General features: G+C 43.5%; 1 protein-coding gene across 1 annotated transcript in view; it reads left to right on the forward strand.

Annotated features, from left to right (window-relative positions):
* The window catches only part of RORB (RAR related orphan receptor B), a 156,586-nt gene that overhangs the window by 136,294 nt on the left and 999 nt on the right, over window positions 1–19,293 (forward strand). The window contains exons 5-9 of the mRNA XM_035100238.2: window positions 6,453–6,574; window positions 9,099–9,231; window positions 11,140–11,247; window positions 13,122–13,232; window positions 17,493–17,605. Of these exons, the coding sequence (XP_034956129.1) occupies window positions 6,453–6,574; window positions 9,099–9,231; window positions 11,140–11,247; window positions 13,122–13,232; window positions 17,493–17,605 (587 nt within the window). The remainder of the gene's footprint in view (window positions 1–6,452; window positions 6,575–9,098; window positions 9,232–11,139; window positions 11,248–13,121; window positions 13,233–17,492; window positions 17,606–19,293) is intronic.

Raw genomic sequence — 19,293 nt, forward strand, 5'->3', positions numbered from 1 at the left:
ATTAATAAGGATCAGGAAATGAAGCAAAATGGTCAAAGTCAAAAATGGATCTTAGGTATTCATTTCCAAGTCTATTTATTTACTTTATTCAGGAAAGCGCTTTACTGCTTTTAAGCTTGTGCTCCTAAATTTAGTGCACAGCTGTCTATAAAACAAGGAAATGTTAAACTCTTGTTTAAAAATACCACAAAACTAGGCAACAAAATACACTGCTTGCTAAAGGAACATAGGGAAGAAAATGGCATAGACTTCCTTTGAAATAACAAGTCCCATCTATAGGCCTCATTTGTTTGGCATCCTACTTCTGGCACAAGACATCTCTGAGATGAAGGCACTGTTGCTATGAACAGTCTGAACAGCACAGGACCCAAGGTCAGTCTAGGGAGGCTGCTAGTGGGGGCAGAGGGAGGGAAGATGGAGACACGGCTTGATCCTTTCCCCTCTGGTCATTTTCAGATGGAGAAAATTTTTAAGCCAATAATCAGTCTGGAGTCTAATAAGCCAGAAGTTGCTTAACCCTTTTCTCTCTGGTCCTTTTACAACTCATAAACACCCCCAACAATGTTTCTTCATCTTGATCCCCATTTTTTCACCATATCTTTAACCTCCAAGTAGGTGAAAGCACAGTTTGGAGTGATTGTGAGCTGAAAAATAACCAGCAGAGAGAAAAGGGTTTTGTAGCCTCTGTCCATTCACTCTTCTTCTGACCAATCTTAAAACCTGGGTGATTTTTTTACTCTGAGGTAAAATAAGGATCTCCATGTAAAATGTAGTTTTACTGTATCTGTGTGATCATGCCCATTCCCCAACTGTGAATTAGTCTCCAAATTTCATGGTTTTAGGCAAATGACATTTAACACTCACAGAGAAAAGCAGTTTATTTCTTGGGCTTGTAGGAGGCAACCTATCTTTGGCAAAAAAAATCTTTCACACTTTTCAAGAGTTATAGAGATGAAGTTGAGAAGTATGAGCAGCTGGTACTTCACAAAGCCAATAAGATTTAAGAAATGAAAATTTAAAAAAAGAAGGGCTGTAGCATGAAATGTAAATCCAGTATATAATAAATTGATGCTTTCTTACTGAAGTAAATAACTATAATTTTAACAGCATCTTAAGATCTAACTGATAATGCTCCTTTTCTGTACATGTCCATGATGCTGATATTTTATTTAAGCCTTCAGTGAAACTCACACCTTAGCTATAAGTAACCTTTGAAGATACTCTTCTGCGGAAAAGTCTGCTGTAGTCTAAAAATAAGGGACTATGGTGTCAGGAAGAGAATCTACTGAAATCAGAAACAGAAAAGGTCAGTTGCTATTTTGAAAGCTGTGTACTATATAACTCCAGTTTTGACATGAGCACTCTAAGCCACACGCTGTCATTTTGCTGCATCATTGCATTATACAATCCCTACGGAACTCAAAGCAGGTGGAGGATCACTTTTCAATCATCTAGGAGTCACTTCCATGGCACAGATTGTAACACTGGAAGAATGTATACCACATCTACCTGCAATTCAAATAGCAATTCAGCAACCTAAGTCTGAAGCATGTTGAGCCGAGAACAATTGAAATAGCTTCCATTTATACCTGGTGTGGTCATGCTATGCAGAACTGTCAATATGTACTTCCACATCATGTGTGAACTGACCATCCTGTCACTGACTTAGGACATTTCCACACAATGCAGAAGCACTTGTGGACTCTGTACATTAGTGCAGCGACTAAAGTAAGGCATCACTCTGCCCCATTTTAAGCATTGCCTATATAGCATGTAGAGAGTCCAGACTTATGAGTAGATACAGGTATACTATAAATCCTTGGCAATTTATATTTCACGGGTATGATTTTGGATAAAAATTGAAATGCAAGAATTGGTCCTGGGCTAAGCTATGAAAAATGTGAAGCCAGGTCACTTTTTACTGAATGCCACAAAGGAGAGTCATAAATTGTTTCTCTGCTGAATATAATGTAAAATCCCTTCCTTCCCCAAATGGCAACATAGGCTGGATCTACACTGACCTATTTAATGTTATTAGAACCATATTAGATATATTGTTCTAAAATGTCACTTGTAAAATAAAACATTTATTACCTTTGTTTTTTTCTCCAAAATGCTGTCTCCCTACTGCTGGTTGCTCTGCACCACCCTCTGGTGTCACATTTCAATAGCACATTATGAATGTTAAAAGTAAGACGTTATGTGTCCATATATGTTATCCAAACAATTCCTTAACCCTTCCTGAACCTTTAAAACTTTAAGTGTAGATCCGTCCATAATTTCTGATGTTAGTACTGTGACCCATGAGATGAAATTAATGCAAAATGAAACAACTAGTGTACAAGAGCAATAGAATAAAAATTGAGAGGATTGTGGTAGGAAGGGGGAGAGAAATAAGGACAGAGACATACTGGTTAAGTTTGATCACACATGAAAAATGCAGAATACTGGAGATGCCTGACATTCTGCTTGATGAAGAGATAGGTGTTCCCGTACTTAACCGGGATGAGCTTGCCCCACAAAACCCCGTCTTTGGGGCTCACTGGGGCAGGGAGTGCCCCATTAAGAGGCAGTGGACTGGGTGATCTTTAAGATCCCTCCCCACACTCCTTGTCCACTTTGTCTCTGTAGCACCGGAAGAGAAGTTTCCTTTTTCCTTTCTCAGCATTTCTATTTCTCCTCGCTAGCTATGTTTGGGAAAGGGTTACTCTTCTCCAAGAAGGAAAGAAAAATTAATAATTTGATAGTGAAGAAAATAATTTGAGTGTTACCTGTTGTAAGGTAAAAGGTAAAGGGACCCCTGACCATTAGGTCCAGTCGTGACCGACTCTGGGGTTGCGCGCTCATCTCGCATTATTGGCCGAGGGAGCCGGCGTATAGCTTCCAGGTCATGTGGCCAGCATGACAAAGCCGCTTCTGGTGAACCAGAGCAGCACATGGAAACACCGTTTACCTTCCCGCTGTAGTGGTTCCTATTTATCTACTTGCATTTTGACATGCTTTCGAACTGCTAGGTTGGCAGGAGCTGGGACTGAACAACGGGAATTCACCCCGTCACAGGGATTCGAACCGCCGACCTTCTGGTCAGCAAGCCCTAGGCTCAGTGGTTTAACCACAGTGCCACCTGGGTCCCCGTTACCTGCTGTAGTTCTACATAAAGAAAGTAATTCTAACCAGTGAACAAGAAGTTTTGTGGTGAGTCTGCTCCATGGCCAACATAACGTGGGGATTCTGAATAGCGGGAAATATGGATCATGGAGACTTTATTGGTTGAGGCACCAGGCCTCTTGACATGATAGAAAGATCCATTTATTCTGAAGTGTCTGGGTAAAAACAGATCTCTGCTCCTCTTACCCGCCCAGCCACTTTAACTGGCATGTGTTCTGTTGTTGGCTAGTCTATGAAAAAGCTCACATTAATTTGGACTCTTCATCTCTAGCTTTTTTTGTGGCTTTTTCAAAAGACCTTTCAGCCCACTGTCTTCTATTCTAAGACTAATCCCTTTCTCTCTTTCATCAATGCCAACTAAGCAAGCAAGCAGCCTCCGATGCTTATGTAACTCTAATCAGCCCACAGAATGAGCTGTCAGACTCGGGTCCCCTGAGTCCAAGCACAGCCTTTCTGTGATACATTCCAGCTCCGCTGGCCTGCGGCACAAGAATCTCAAGTCTGCCTTTGCACCTGGCTTGTTTTCAGATGCCAGCACACAGAGCCTTCCTGGCAGCGGCTGCTTCTGCTGCCCACCCTAAGGCTTTGCACACCTAGATGGAGGAACAATGGGCACATGTACAGAAAGCTATGACGTGGAGCGGCAGAGGGCTTTAGCCTCAAATGTCAAATTCACAGGAAAAGCTGCGGAACCAACTTCTTTCAAGATAACTAACATTAATGAGACAAAATAGTTTAAGAGGAGCAGTGCTCCCAAGGTGTAAATATTAGCTATGCCGATCAATAATAGTGCAAGGTGGTTGTTAAGCGGTTTTGGCTACTTTGTGGAAGTTGCTTGGAATTCTCTGCATGATTTCTGTTATTGCTTGAAAAGCTGTTTGTATGCAGTGGCTCAATGGCCAGGATTTTAGAGGTTTGATAGGAATTTCAACATCTTGCCCTCTTACTAAAAATTGAGAATTTTTTTTTATTTAAAAAATGCTGTCAGTGCAGATCCATTTGAGATTGGTTGCATGTGGAGCGAGGAGTGCATATGCACACTGTGAATGTGAATCTGTGCCTATATTGCTGCCATATGGAAATCTGTCCTTTTACAAGAAGCATGTGAAGTGACTGGGATCACTTAGCAGGGTGCATTGGGTGAAACTAGAATGGTACTTGGTCTCATAGTGACCACAGATCCTAATATATATATCTATACTTTACAGTCTTTATGGGACACAAACCTGCCTATACAGGGGGCGGCCCAAGTGTCCTCAGTGGCACTGAGTGTCTTTTGCCTGCCTCTACAAGGGTCACCTCATCACAGTGATCCATGCTCTGGGGACCTCCCAGCTGGATTTCTGTACTGTCTTGTATGTGATGTTGTCCTTGAAGATGACTTGAAGTAGAACTCGGCTTACAAAATTCTGGCTGGTTTAGCCAAGCAGATTTGGATTACACAATTCATTGGAAGAACTGCATTGTCTGCTTGTTTACCTCAAAGCCAAATCCAGGAGGTGGCACCTACTTTTGAAGTCAGAAATGACTTGGGACCCAAATACCTAATGGAACAACCCTTCCCATAACAGGCTGCCCATGTCTTAAAAGTCTTCATTTGAGGTTCTTCTCTGAGTGTTAGTGGAAGTATGTTATTCAAATTGATCTTTGGTGCCATAATTAAAATATTTTCAGTGCTAAACCAAGACACCATTTATGTGTCATGGAATTTTTAATGTTTACTCTGCTTCATTGTGCCTTATAGTTTTTGCTGCTTCTCCATACACATGTTGTCACTTGGTATTAATTTTTATTTATTTCTGTTTTATACTGCTATGCATATTTGGATCATGAATATTTTAAATCAATGGATTAATTAAATAATGCATACTGCCAGATCCATGAGCTGAGCAGCTTTCTCTGCTCAAAATGGCAAAATTGGTGCCATTTTGAGCAGAGAAGCAGCTCAGCTCAGCTCATATTGAGTGTCCTTGTTGTGTCTTACTGGCTTTTTCAGCAGTTGTGCAATATGTGAGAATTTAGCTATTGTTCTATATTGCAGAATGTCTCATTCCCTGTTTTCCAGGGCTCCTGCAGACAACCTATATATTGAGCATTCACCCTGTTTTGCTTGTAGAAGTTAGATTATATCCATTTTTTTATTGAGCATTCATTTTTATTGATTTGTAAGGAGGTTATCTGACAAGGAGCAAGCTTCCTGAATTTATCCTGATTTCCTTTTGGGGTGTTTATAAACCATTCAATCATTCCACCCTTTTCAAAAATGCATTTCCCCATTACTTTCCTGACCACAAAAGAGTCTGTTACTTTTTTTAAAGTAGATTTGCTGCATGGTGGGGATAAAGCAGTTTCGTCCTCTTTAATTGCACAAGTCTACATTTCCCAATATGTGCTTGAATCTCTTCCACTTCAATTTTGCAGCACTTGCATTCCACATGCACTTACTGTTAGTTGCTGTTTTGCCGTCACCTTATGGCCACAAGAGTGATGTTCAAGCAAGATGTACAACCAAAGATTTGTGTTTGTTGTTGGCTGATTATCAGGTTATGTGATTTGACCCTTGCAAAGACAAATTAATAGAAAGTCCAAGTAATAAATTGCTGCTTCTACATTACTCTGAATTGTTTCTTCAATATTCCCCTAAATGCGATCCTGGCAGTGGAGTACAGTACCACTAAATAAGAGTGCCCAGTGTGTTGTAGCAATGGGGAAAGTGTTCTTGAGTCTATTGTTCAGCGGCCAGCTCATTATGTGGTCACTGCAGTAAAAGAGTGGCTGTCGTTATCCTCATTTCTACTATTATCCTAGTATTACTAGATAACATTATTATTTAATTCTGTCCTGCCTTCTTAGCAAAAGAAAACATGATTAGTAAAGGTAAAGGGATCCCTGACCATTAGGTCCAGTCACGAATGACTCTGGGGTCGCTTTACTGGCTGAGGGAGCTGGCGTACAGCTTCCAGGTCATATGGCCAGCATGACTAAGCCGCTTCTGGCGAACTAGAGCAGCACACGAAAACGCTGTTTACCTTCACGCAGGAGCGGTACCTATTTATCTACTTGCACTTTGAGGTGCTTTCAAACTGCTAGGTTGGCAAGAACAGGGACCGAGCAATGGGAGCTCACTCCGTCGCAGGGATTCGAACCACCAACCTTCTGATCGGCAAGCCCTAGGCTCTGTGGTTTAACCCACAATGTCACCTGTGTGCAATGTAAAACAAAGTATATTTAAAATTTTAATGATTGTGAAACAGAGTTTCTTCCTTTTTGTTCCTCTTTCTTAGACCGAATTGCACAGAATATCATTAAGTCCCATTTGGAGACATGTCAGTACACAATAGAGGAACTACACCAGCTGGCCTGGCAAACCCACACATATGAAGAAGTCAAAGAATACCAGAGCAAGGTACCAAAAACACAACTCACTGCATTAGGCTTCTATATTCTTGTCAAATGGGCAGCGTATAAATTATTATTATTGTTGTTATTACTCTTTCCAATCACTGTTGTTCTGTGCATTATTTCTACTAATTAATTGCTGGATAACACAGTTGAGGACAGTACTTTTTGAAAAATGACATTTTAAAACAGGAGCAACGTCTTAGGGAGGAATTCAGTGGAGCACTATGGTGAACACCAGCACACACATCCAATAAACAAATAAAACAACAGACCCTCCAAGTGTCCATATTTTCCAGGAACAGCCCCAGATTTACAGAAGTCATCCCGATTTCTGACTTGATACTGGAATGTCCCACTTTTCCTTAGGACATCCTATTTTCACTGGAGAAATGTTGGGGGGTATGGCGTTTATGTGACACCCCCCCTTCCTCAAACCAATGAGATGCAACCTTTAGAAGACATCTGAAGGCTGCCCTGGATAGGGAAGTTTTTTAATGATAATGTTTTATTATGTTTTTATATAAGTTGGAGGATGCCCAGAGTGGCCAGGGCAACCCAGTCTGATGGGTGGGGTATAAATAATAAATTCTTCTTGTTGTTGTTGTTGTTGTTGAATAAGACATCCCTTACCCAGGGTACCTTTTCTTTTTAGAATAAAATTTTAGCAGCCAGCTGGAAGGCTGGCTCAATGGATCCCAAGGTGTGAGTCTGAGGACTCCAGAGCACCGACAAGCACTGCATTAGGAAGCCAGTCATAAACAGACACTGGAGCAAAAGGATGCTCAGTGTGTTAGAACACGCCTTGCTCAAGCAGGTTACATCAGCCCAGGGCCGTCTCAAGCCGGTCAGGCGCCCTGGCGCGGAGATTGCTCCGGCGCCCCCGCCCTGGTGGGCGGGCACAGCGCACACCACAGCTTACGCATGGCTTTGCCATGCAGCGCCCTCCTGCCACCCCCGCGCCCTGGCGCCCCGCGCCACTGAGACTACCCCTAGAGCCAGGCCTGCATCAGCCACTCTTGGGGCCTTGATCCTTGTCCTCTTCAGCTCTGCAAGGGGACATGGCAGAAAAGACATGGGGACTGAGTCCCATTGGTGGATTCGTGTTGTTCCCTAAAATTAGCAGTTCCCACATGTTTTTTGTGGGCCTTTTTATGAGATGTTGGTGTGGATCCTCCTCCAGTCAGATAAGAAAATATACAGGAGATTGATGGACTCAGATGTCCCTCTCTCTGCTGGTGGAAGCTCAGAGACTTGCTGGGCAGAAAAGTCTGAATAAACCTAATGGGAAGGAAAAAGCACATTCTCCAGATGAGACATGCACCTCTCTACCTTAGAGCAGGGGTAGGAAAAGAGACTGCTTTGACGGGTGTGTTTACATTGGGTGAAGCATTTTCATTTGCTCCCAGTTGTTCCTTGGCAGGTGAGGCTTTCTGTCAGTGCCAATGAGCTGAACAGCACTGACATGACACTGCTTTGGGCAGGGAATGCTTGCACTATGGAGTTCCTGATTGAGAAGTCCATCGTGGAGCAAATCCCATTGGGATTTACTTGTCAGCCCCCATCAGGTAACTGGCACTCATAGCATGTCTGGCTTGTTAAGTTACAATCAGGAGCAGCCACATCTTTAGCTGCCCCACACCTGATTTTACATATGACAACATGTGTGGGGCAGGTGGTGTGATTTGGGGAAAATTAGGACCCATGCCAGGTATAATCTGTTTCATGGCCTGGAAGTTCTCCACTGCTGCATCAGAGCCTAATCATTAGATAAACCCCACTTCTGGACCAGTGAGCTATGCATCTACTCATGGAGCAACTCTCCTTGCATTACTAGAAACTATGCTTTGTAATGATTCCGGATCAATTACCATAGAGTTCAAGGAACACGCGGGATCTGATCAATTTATTATATTTGCCCCATCCTCAGAGGAGGTCAATTCAGCAGTGAGTACACCCTGAAATTTTCACCCTGGACTTACATGAATGTTTTTGTGTTTAACACCACAAAACAGTCCTATTAAATAGACTTATTTTTTCTTGCTATTTTAATTTATGCACTTAGTAATTCCTTTGGCAATCACTTGTAGCCGAGTAAGATTGTCTTCCATAAACACGGTTTTAACAATGAGTCCGTAAGTGACTGTGGAGGCCAATTCTGGATCCGCACGTCCTTCCCCGGTGGCGACATTGGTTTCTGGGTGGGAGTTGATCACGGTGTCATAGTAGGTTAAAGTGTCTGCACAATGGGTGGTATTCAACTAAGTTTTTTTCTGAGAAGACCTATTAAAATTAATAAACCTAACTTAAGTCATGTCATACATTTCAATGGGTCTACTAGAAGTAAAGCTTACTTGAATACCACCTATTGCTTCAGTAACCAGAGGATCTGCACCTATCACATGAGTAATTGTCAACAATATATTATTGATCATGTGGCTGAATAGCATACATTCATTTAATGTCTGAAGGATCAACTTGCTTTATGATTACTCTCTGCTCTCCTTTTGCACGCACATTTCTTCTGGAAGTCAAGAGAAGCATTATGGCAGCAATGTGCAATCCAGATCACACATGCCATTCAGTACGTGGTGGAATTTGCAAAGCGGATAACAGGCTTCATGGAGCTCTGTCAAAATGATCAAATTCTACTTCTCAAATCAGGTGAGTAAACAGGGGTGGTGTCAGTGTTTCCATTAACTTTCGTGACCAGGGGCCCTCCAGGTGTTTTAAACAACAACAAATGGCTGGGGCTCATGGGAGTTGTAGCTCAACTTCTGGAGGGCATCAGGTTGGGGGGAGACCGGTCTACAGTTAATTTACTAACAAGCAGCATTTGAGGCTCAGAATTACCAAAGCTTACAGAACCATTGATAAATCAGCTTCAGGATTCAAACAGGGTATCAGATGGGACATCATGCTGTGTCACTGAAAAAGTATTTGTGGGAGTGTTAAACAAAGCAGGTTCTCCCCTTAAGGAGAGCATGGATTGCGGAAGGGTTAATAAGACATTCCCTGGTCAGTAGGGGCGGGTCAGTATGGATGGCCACTGAGGGTATGTTGCTGGGGAGAATGTTATGTTGCTAATTTTGATTGACAGCCACAGCCTATATATGGGTGCAAGCAGGTTGCGCTTTCGCTTTTGGGTGCTTGCAACGGATCTCCCGCCCACCCTCCCTATATTTAGGGGGTTTTGCTGCGCTTGACGTTACTGTGCCTGTCATGGGGTCATCCGTATTGCTGCGGGGGCCTAGTAGGAATTTTGCCATCTGGCTGATTGGCTGGTGCCAGGTGGTTTTTGCCTACTACATAGCAAAGTGTCACAACTTGTAAGGTTGGCGGTTAGGCATTGGTTTGAATTGGATGGTGGAGGGGTAAGGATTTGGCTGGGCCTGCCCCTCAAAATTGCTGCTGCCTTAAGGGGTATTCCATTAAAGAAATCCTGGGGCTCCACATGTTTGTCCGTACCCCCACTAGGGGGTAGGACCGCGCATGAGCCTCGGGGAGCATCTGGGGGAGAGGTCATAGGGCGTGGTGCCCTGCCCCAGCCTCTCTCAGAGGGTGCTTACCTATCCTGACTTCCCCAGTACGCTAGGGGAGTCAGATCTGTCCCAGGCGGGGGGCGGATGGCATGGGAACCAATGCCTAAGCCATCACTCACATTCAGTTGTATTTAAATAAAGTTGTGGCCAAAATTAATGCCAAAAACCAAAACTGAAGTGTGAATTATTTGGTGGGAAGTCTTGGTACCTCAGCACGCAATGCCTAAAATTTGACTGTGACCTAAATGTACAGAGGATATCCCGTTGTACTCCCTTCCACCTGAATAGAAGTGAGAGTTTTAAAATGCTCGTATCCTTTGAACTCATTGGCACTTACTTCTGAAAATACATGGATAGGGTTGCCCTGCAAATAATGTTGAGCTGGAAAAAGGACAAGAAAGACTGATAAAATCACCTTCACAACAGAAGTGCATTATCATCATTTCAGCCAAACAGCTATCGTGTAATGCTATATATTTTTCCTTCCAATGCCTATCATAAATCAATCAATCAATCTGACAAAAGTGTTTAGAGAACACAGTATTTTACATACATTTTGTTGGTTTAAAATTATATTCAATTGTTATATTCAATTGTTCTTTTTTCTCTTAATGAGATGGAGGAGGGGTGGGATTTTTGGAGCAAAGCATGCTGGACTGTTTTTTACTTTTGCATGACAACCTCAACTTCAAAAGTAGAAAAAGCAAGGGCTTGGTGGTCCACAATACATTCTCACAATTGAGTAGTCCAATACTGTTTCCATGCATATTCAACCAGCACTGTTATAATTAAATTAGAGTAATTCTGTGACTTCTCCCTTCTGTGACAGGGAGAAGCAGCTCATTCGCTGCCTTTTTCACAGAATATTAATCCCACAATTGCTGCAGGCTGGGTTGCACTAGCCCTTGTATCTAGCTGTGGAGATCAGGAATAAGAATTGGTTTGTGAATACCTTCTGATTCCAGAAAATGGTTGAATGCAACTATCGCATCATGATATATCTGTACAGTAACGTTTGCTGTCTTTCCAGGCTGTTTGGAAGTGGTTTTAGTCAGAATGTGCCGTGCCTTCAATCCACTCAACAACACTGTTCTGTTTGAAGGAAAATACGGAGGGATGCAAATGTTCAAGGCTTTGGGTAGGGTGATTTCTATATTGTTTACCCAAGCCATAAAATTGTGGTGTGATCTGGGTATATAACGGTGGCACATGCGTCCATACATTATCAAATGAGTATCAACTCATCACCATTGGATATATTTGAAATCAAAAGAATCTGTTAGATTCCACTGTTATCCCCAGGCACTGCTTGTTTCCATATAAGTGAGGTCATAGGTTAAGAACACTCTCATTAATCTGAACCTCTGATTGTGTAATCATCATTTTAGATGCTTCTTCTCCAGCCCTTTGGGTAAATAGAAGTGGGAGAAACATTAAATCCATATTAAGATTTGGGAAAAGGGCAAAGGAGAAAGAATGTGAATCAGGGCTTGGATCCACTTAAGTTTTTTATTTACTGTATAAGGTATAAAAATGATGCTAACGCACACTGAAGGTGGAAAACCTAAACTGATTTTTACACTAAAGAGCAAGTACTCGCAGGGAAAGCTCAGGGCAAGAAAAAAATGTTTGGACACAGAGCTTTAAACTGGAAAGAGCGAGGCAAAGGTAAGTGTGGATAAGCCCTTAACTGCACCACCCTTTAATTATTATTATTAATAAATAATAATAATAATAATAATAATAATAAATAATAATAATAATATTTTTACCCCATCCATCTGGTTGGGTTTTCCCCAGCCACTCTGGGTGGGTTACAGCACATATAAAACATAAGAAAATGTCAAACATTAAAAACTTCCTGATACATGGCTGCATTCAGCAGTCTTCTAAAAGTTGTGTAGTTCTTTATCTCCTTGACATCTGAAGAAATGGCGTTCATCTGAAAGGAGGGTGCCACTACCGAGAAGGCCCTCTGCCTGGTTCCCTGCAACTTCATTTATTGCAGTGAGGGAACCACCAGAAGGCCCTCGGAGGTGTCTGGGCTGAACAATGGGGGTGCTGATTCTCCCTCAGGTATACTGGGCCAATATGCTGCTGTCCCATTTGTACTGTTGTATTTCACTGCTTTATATCTTTTTGTGAGTCTCCTTTATATTACTATTGTATGGTAGAATCAAAATTAATGCACAAATATAAACGGTGAGAGTAATCAGAGTAAAATCATAATAATCATGAAGTGATCAAGAACAAAAGGTAAAGCTGATTCATGAAAAGGGAAGTGTACCTTAATAAGTGTGCCAAATAAATTTAAGCCACAATACAAGTCACGGGTCCATACATTAAACTCCGGTGGAGATGAGTTGGAATTATTTATTATCTCTGAACTTTGTCAGCAACTCTGGAGTCTTTTCTTCTTTTAAAGACTGGAGTAAAAGTGCTTTAAATGAGTAAATAAGCACATACAACTATATATTTGATTAGACCCTCATATCACACTTAGTTATTTGTTCTATTTTATGTTATGTTTCAATTGGGCTTGTGGGGGGAGTTCTCTTCTGACTACAGTGGAACCTCGATTTACGAATTTTCGGTTTACGAACAATCCTAACCCGGAAGTTAGTAAACCAAGGTGCCCGAGGCCTACTGAGCGTCCGATGCCTTCAGGGAGGCCGGGCCTTCGTTCCGATGCCTCCCAGAGGCTGGGGAGTGCTTCCGCGACCGGCCTCCACAAAGGCATTGGAGTGAAGGCCCGGAGAGAGAAGGAGGATGGGCCCGGAGGTCGGGCCCGGAGGAGCCGGCCCGGACTGGGCTGCCCACGCTGCGTTGCTGTTGCCGCCGCCGCTGCTTGCTCCTGCCGCCACCTGAGCACCCCTCACCTCACTCAGCTCTGAGTAGACAGTAAAATTTGTGTTAAATTGCTGCTTTAGGGGGTGTTTTTCATCGTTTAGAACGGAAAACTTTACATGTGAAGCAATATGATTTTATGTTGACTTTGTCTTCTACACACAGGTTCTGATGACCTCGTGAATGAAGCATTTGACTTTGCAAAGAATTTATGTTCCTTGCAGCTGACTGAGGAGGAAATTGCCTTGTTTTCATCTGCTGTTCTGATATCACCAGGTAGTTATCTTCAACTAATTATACTTTCCCACCTGCATCCCATAGAAACTTCACTATTTCCAGTTCTTTTCAGCCTATGCTGATAACTGTTGTTCTTCACATAAGTACGTACATTAAATTACTGAATGGGTTTGATCTGTCTTGTATTTTGCCTGTAATTCAATAAAAATTACAACTGAAGAGGTTAAGCATTGAAGCTGGAGTACATGATCCCTGAAGTTTACGGGAACAAACTTGGGTAAATATGTGCTAGAGCAGGAATGAGCAATGGTTGGCCAGATGGTGATGGATGATGTTATCACACCAAACTGTTGGCATGTTAGCTGGGAACTGACCACACTGTTCTACTGCATGGCTTGGACTTTACCATAGTGCATTATATCGCAGTGCTTCTGCATAGTGGGTAAGTTTATCCTGAGTCATGTGGCAAGTTTTTTAAAGTGCTTCACTGCAGCGCATAACCTGGTAACTAATCCTGTTTCACATGGCGGAGAACAGCAGCTGAACAACCAGTGTAGGTGGTTGCTTTTGTTGTTGTTGTTGTTGTTGTTGTTGTTGTTGTTGTTGTTGTTGTTGTTTGTTAGGTTACAACAATTAAAACACAATGTTGAAAACAACCTGAAATCACAGAAATGATGTGGTTCCTAAAAGATATACATCTCAGGTGCCAACAGCCAGCATAAAGAGCTACATCTGTTGGAGAAAGAGTTTTGGAAGAGATTTTTTACTCTCTCATAGCCACCAGGCGGGACCCAGGTGGCGCTGTGGTTAAAACCACTGAGCCTAGGGCTTGCTGATCAGAAGGTCAGCAGTTCGAATCCCTGTGACGGGGTGAGCTCCCGTTGCTTGGTCCCAGCTCCTGCCAACCTAGCAGTTCGAAAGCATGTCAAAATGCAAGTAGATAAATAGGAACCGCTACAGCGGGAAGGTAAACGGCGTTCCATGTGCTGCTCTGGTTTGCCAGAAGCGGCTTTGTCATGCTGGCCACATGACCTGGAAGCTATACGACGGCTCCCTCGGCCAATAATGCGAGATGAGCGCGCAACCCCAGAGTCGAACACGACTAGACCTAATGGTCAGGGGTCCCTTTACCTTTTTAGCCACCAGGCACATTAAAACTTGGTTAGATTTAAATCTAACCTCATCCACCTTTAAACAAACAATCTGCATGAAAATACTAGAATAAATCAGGCATTTAGTTTTCCAAATAATTGGAGAGGTTACTCGGAGTTTCAGGAGTTACAGCAAAAAAAGTCTCCACCCACAGGCAGAAAAGCAAAGAACAAAAAAGGATCCAAAAGACTTAAAAGAAAAGAACTTGGTTTCATCACAAAAGGATCGTGCAAGCTTTAGGAAAGCTGCAGGGTGTAAAATCTATTTTAGAGAGATTCATTCACCTGATTTTTCTTTGTCAGGGAGCCATTCCACATGACTCCTTTCTTCCAGGAAGACAGCAAAGACAGGAAAGGGGGATCAAAAGTTGCTGGGAGCCCACTAAACTCCACCCATTGGCAGCTTGAGCTCAGGGCCCAAGTTAACCCTTTAATGCATGCAAGTGTGAGTCAGTAACTATATATTGCAACAGCATCTTCAGTATTTGCCAAAAGATGCATAAAGAAGATGCCAGACGTATCTCTGTGGGGAGGGAGTCACACAACTGCCAGAGAGAATGCTGAGGACAAGAGAAACCTCTCTGCTGATCTTAACACCTGGGGGGGGGGCGGGGGGGCTGTAGGGAAGGAGGTGGCCTTTCAGGCAGTGGCAATTTGCACAGCTAAACCTGAAGGGTAGAATGGCCAGGCATGCCAAACTGTAAAATGGGATTAGTGGAGAAGGAGAAGAATTGATGTTACAAGTTACAACTGCTGCTGTGTGCATGTTTGAATATAGAAGAGGTATGGCACATGGACTATATACCCGTATAACTCTGGATATCGTACAGGAAAGTTTCCATTGGACTTTAATTCAATTCAATTACTGAACTTACGGAAGTTTTCCTGGCAGTTATTTGATATTTCAAGGATAGAACCGAAGTATTATTTTGTTGCCCCTGTTACATGCAGCACTATCTTGATGGAATTCACCAACAAGATAAAAAGGGGGGGGGGTGAAAATTTCAGGGAAGCAGCTAAACCAGGACTGCTCTGGCCACTGCCAAATATCTCCACATTATGAGAAAATTAGAGGCTCAGAACTACAGCAGAAAAGATGCCATTTCTAGTCCAAGAACCAGAAAGCACCAATCTTCAGTCAGAGCAGGAACTGGGAGAGGACATTCAGCATATTGGTTCAAACCACATTGCTTGCAATGGAAACAAACATTCTTGTTTTCAGTGGAATGCCCTTTAAAGTTATGTGGTTTCAAGTTTCACAAACTCTTGTCCCAATCATAGACTTACACAGTGGTCTGCTAGATCAGCGTTTCTCAACCGGTGTTCCGCAGCACACTACTGTGCCGCGAGACGCTGGCTGGTGTGCCGCGACGAGAAGGGCAATTTGCATTGTCACGTCGCTGACCCGCCGGAAAGGAAGCCGGCCGGGTCACGACGCGAGGCGAGTGCCTGCGTCGTGACCCGGCCGGCTTCCTTTCCGGCGGGCTATTGTTGGTTATTGGCGGCCGCCAGGCACGTGACAATGCAAATCGCCCTTCTCGTCGCCGCACGTCGCGGCAAAATTTAGAGTCGGCATCCAACCGGAGGCCAGAGAGGGTGCTGCCGCCGCCGCCTAAGTAGGAGGAGGCAGGCGGGGAAGGCTGCGCAGGGCTTCCCTTCGCCGGGCCAGAGCGGCGGCGGCTGCCTGGGGCGGCTGGGAGGGAGACGGCGGCAGCTGCGTGCCCGTGTCTGCCCGCCTGGGGTCTGTGCGTGCTGTCTAACGTGTCCCCACTCGCTCCGCAGGCTCTGCACCTGGTGGGTCCGCCTGGCTACCGCGCAGCAGTTCTTCAGTGGCATGCTTTACGTCTCCCCTCCAAACTAAACTAAATATAGGGCGGCACAGAGTTGGTGTGCCGCGGGATTTTTTTTCATAGAACAAGTGTGCCGTGGCCCAAAAAAGGTTGAGAAACACTGTGCTAGATTTTGTGGCAGGATTCCAAAACTTCTATTTCCCCCAGAACCTGGCTAGTACAGCTGTGATATGTGAGTGGCTTGCAGGGGCTGAGAAAGCCATAGGGCAAGGTTAGAGAGGGATGCATTGCTGCCTGCACCTAAAGTGAAAGCTAATATCAGATACTAAAAACTTAGCTCTTTTGATATAGGGAGCTAAAATATTACACTTCCTCCTCATGGTGGGGTTACAATGGCCACTTACCCTATTCTGGGTGGAAGGCAGTTGTGGCCTGTCGTGGGAGCCAGGACTCGTGGGCATTGCAGGATGGCATTGCCCACCAAATCCTGGGCACCTGAGGGAGCAGGGCCTCACTTGCGGGCTGGGAAGCAGATGCTTCTTCTCCAGTCCACCAGGGATGCTTGAAAGCCGACTGAGCTTGGCACCTTCATCACAGCTGGCAGAAGACCAAACCCTCCCTCCCTCCTTGTCTTGGTTTTGTAATTTGTCTTGTTTAACCTTATTTTGCATTCTAAGTCACTTGTTTTTAACTAGTCCTTGTTTTACCATATTTTCATTGTAGTTGCTTCTTTTAATCATGTTTACCTCCTTGTAATAATACCTGACCTTGCTCTGGTTGCTAATGGTTGCCATATTCGGAGCCAGGAAGAAATTTGCATGCAAACAGGCAAGGTTTTGCCTTCCCCGTAGCAAAATGAGCCACTTTCCCCATAGCAACTTTGGGCAGGTAAGGCATTGGGTTATCAAGGTCCCAGTTGAATTGGTGCACCACCTTGACTGAAGAGCAAGGTACCCTGTTAGAGGGGCCTCGGTGGAAGTCTCTATCCAGAAGCCAAGTGTGGGGCAAGTGGGAATGGCCACCTTGGTAGTCTGGTGTCTTGGGGATGCCATAAACCTTTGCATTACTGTCAAAGTTTCAGTCCTCTAGCAGGAGGCTGGAATGGATATACACCCAATGCATGAGCAAAGGTCCACCTGCATCTGGAGTCAATAAAGTTGTGTCCATTTCTAATTCAGATTGTAGTCTGGTTGAGTTTGTTCCTTTATGCCTTTAGCTATAGCTTCTGCACAGGGAGGGGTGGCTCTGCAACTGGGACCACAACACTATTAACAACTATTGCAACAAGTCATCTTTCCATCTTTCTGGCTTTAGTTTATTATGCCTTCATTTGAATTTATTTTATTTCTTTTGGCCAGATCGGGCTTGGCTGTTGGAACCAAGGAAAGTCCAGAAGCTTCAGGAAAAGATTTATTTTGCACTTCAACATGTGATCCAGAAGAATCATCTTGATGATGAGACTTTGGCAAAGGTAGCTCTTCAGTACACAAACTGACACTCCTACGTAAAAAGTGTACAGTTAATTAATATTGATTTTAATTCCCCCTTTTTCTGATTGGCTATTAGTGATTCCAGTGTTCCTGCCCGCAAAGGCTTTCTTGTTTGAATCAAATAGTTCTTCAGTCTCCTACCCAGGAATTTTCCTAGTCCATGTGATCTTCAAACATTGCTATGGCTTCTATTCCACACACATGCTAGAAGCTAGCCCACTGCTGCCTCCAGTGTGTAAAGGGATTTGCATGTAGAGCAATAGGTGTGCGCTTGGGGCTGTGTTGATGGAGTCTCCCTGCCCTACAGTTTCCCCCACCCATAAGGGAGGGAAGGATGCATGCCCAGCTAGAATGCATGCCCTTTGACTCCAGCTGATCTGCTGGTCTTAGCCACCAATTTAAAACATCAGTCAAGATACATTATAAAAACTCAAAGAAAAATAATTCAGTTTCAATCCCCATGCTCTGATAATTTGTATTACAATTAATTTAAAAAAACAAGACTTATTAGGCTCTAATTAAATTTTACAGCAGAGACCTGTCCCCCCGCCTTCAAGATGAATTGTTGTATTCTGCTCTTAGTTTTATTTTATGAATTTGAATGCAGTTATCACTTTAATTGGAATTGTTTTATAACGTTTCATGCTTATTATTATTATTATTAGCTGCTTTGGGATTATTTGATAAAGAAAAGTAACCTCATAAACATAGAAGCAGCTGGGCTGATTTGGATAAGATCTTTGGTATGGCAAAGGGAATTCCAACTCTTCCCCTCCATCAGGAGCAGCCAGCCTGGCGAGGCCGCAGTGCCCCAGAGCTGCTCTCCCAACTGGGGAAGCCAAGCCAATGCTTCCACTACTGAGCATGTGCAGTGTTCCTGACCTTGCCACCCAACTCCTTGCCGCACCCCATATCATTTGATGAGCACCAGCAACACTAGTGTCCGTAGGGCAGTTGCCAGCCACCCCGGCCACAAACATGAACACCCCCCCCCAGGGGCTTCTGCTTCCTGTATATTATGGTCCAAGTCCAAGTCTTTCCCATGGAGCTGCTATTAGCCATGGAAAGGAAAATCTACAGGCATAGAATGTGTGCCTACATATATTTCCCTCCGTTGCTCATAGTCTGCTGCTGTGCCTCAAGGGCACTCATAGGAATGTCACAACACAAGAAAGAGGAAATCAGAAAGCAAAATCCACACATTAAAAACACCAGTATAAATAAAACTAAAAAGCAGTCATATACAGCTACTGGATAAAAACATCAGCAGTAAAGTTTTAAACATTACAAATCTGTCAAATGAAAAGTGCTCTCTGTAAAAACTGCCAGAGATGGAGCCTATTGGCTCCACATGGAGAATATTCCACAGCTGTAGTGCCACCACTGAAAAGGCCTTAACACTTGTCCTTACATTCCTAGTGGCCTAACACATAAAACAAGCCCTCTGAAGTTGTTCTTAAGACCAAGGTAATCTATACGGCAGGTGGTGCTCCTTCAGGTAGCCAGAAAATAGCAGCTCCAGGATGTGGAACCCCACCTCCCACTCAGAAGCCCCAACCCAAATCACATGCACACACCTCTCTGTGTGGAAAGCCAATCAGTTTAGAAATCAGGATTTCATGAGACAATTTCTTTAAGAATAAACTTTCTCTCAATTTGCTTCTTTGTC

Source organism: Zootoca vivipara, chromosome 11 (genome assembly GCF_963506605.1).
Source record: "Zootoca vivipara chromosome 11, rZooViv1.1, whole genome shotgun sequence".
Taxonomy (NCBI): Eukaryota; Metazoa; Chordata; class Lepidosauria; order Squamata; family Lacertidae; genus Zootoca; species Zootoca vivipara.